Raw genomic sequence first — 399 nt, 5'->3', positions numbered from 1 at the left:
CAGGGTCCCGCTCGCGGGACCCGCTCCCACAGCCAAAGGCAACCACCCCATCCCGCCCCCGGCCAGCTCCGAAAACGTCCGAAAGGCTTTCGGACACTTCGGAACTCTTCGTGCGCCCATCGGGAACACCCGAGAGCCGTAATCCCCGTTGATGAGATTCGGACATTTCCGGATAGGTTCGAGAGCACTTCGGCTTTCTCCGGAACGCGGTCGAGCATTTCCGGTTGCGGCCGATAAACGGCCATTGGCTTCGTACAGGCGCTTCGCGCACGCCCTGGAGCCGAGGCGGAAGTGCGGGTGGGAGACGTCAGTTCCGGAGAGTGACGGAGCGGCGGGTCAGAGGCGGCAGCAAAATGGCGGCGCCTGAGGAGCGGGAGCTGACGGCGGAGCAGACCGAGA

The 399-nt window shown here is 64.9% G+C and overlaps 2 protein-coding genes across 2 annotated transcripts in view; one reads left to right on the top strand and one right to left on the bottom strand.

Moving 5' to 3' along the window:
* The window catches only part of CLTB (clathrin light chain B), a 7,418-nt gene that overhangs the window by 6,615 nt on the left and 404 nt on the right, over positions 1–399 (bottom strand). The window contains exon 2 of the mRNA XM_035899375.1: positions 130–274. Coding sequence (XP_035755268.1) covers positions 130–274 — 145 coding nt within the window. The remainder of the gene's footprint in view (positions 1–129; positions 275–399) is intronic.
* FAF2 (Fas associated factor family member 2) overlaps positions 7–399 on the top strand; it is a 15,793-nt gene continuing 15,400 nt past the window's right edge. The window contains exon 1 of the mRNA XM_035899465.1: positions 7–176. The gene's annotated coding sequence lies outside the window, so the exon portion shown is untranslated. The remainder of the gene's footprint in view (positions 177–399) is intronic.

The sequence above is a fragment of the Egretta garzetta genome, unplaced genomic scaffold (assembly GCF_000687185.1).
Source record: "Egretta garzetta isolate BGI_Z169 unplaced genomic scaffold, ASM68718v1 scaffold121, whole genome shotgun sequence".
In the NCBI taxonomy this organism is placed as follows: Eukaryota; Metazoa; Chordata; class Aves; order Pelecaniformes; family Ardeidae; genus Egretta; species Egretta garzetta.
Note: the sequence above shows the minus strand (reverse complement) of the source record. Positions and strands in the feature narration are given on the sequence as shown.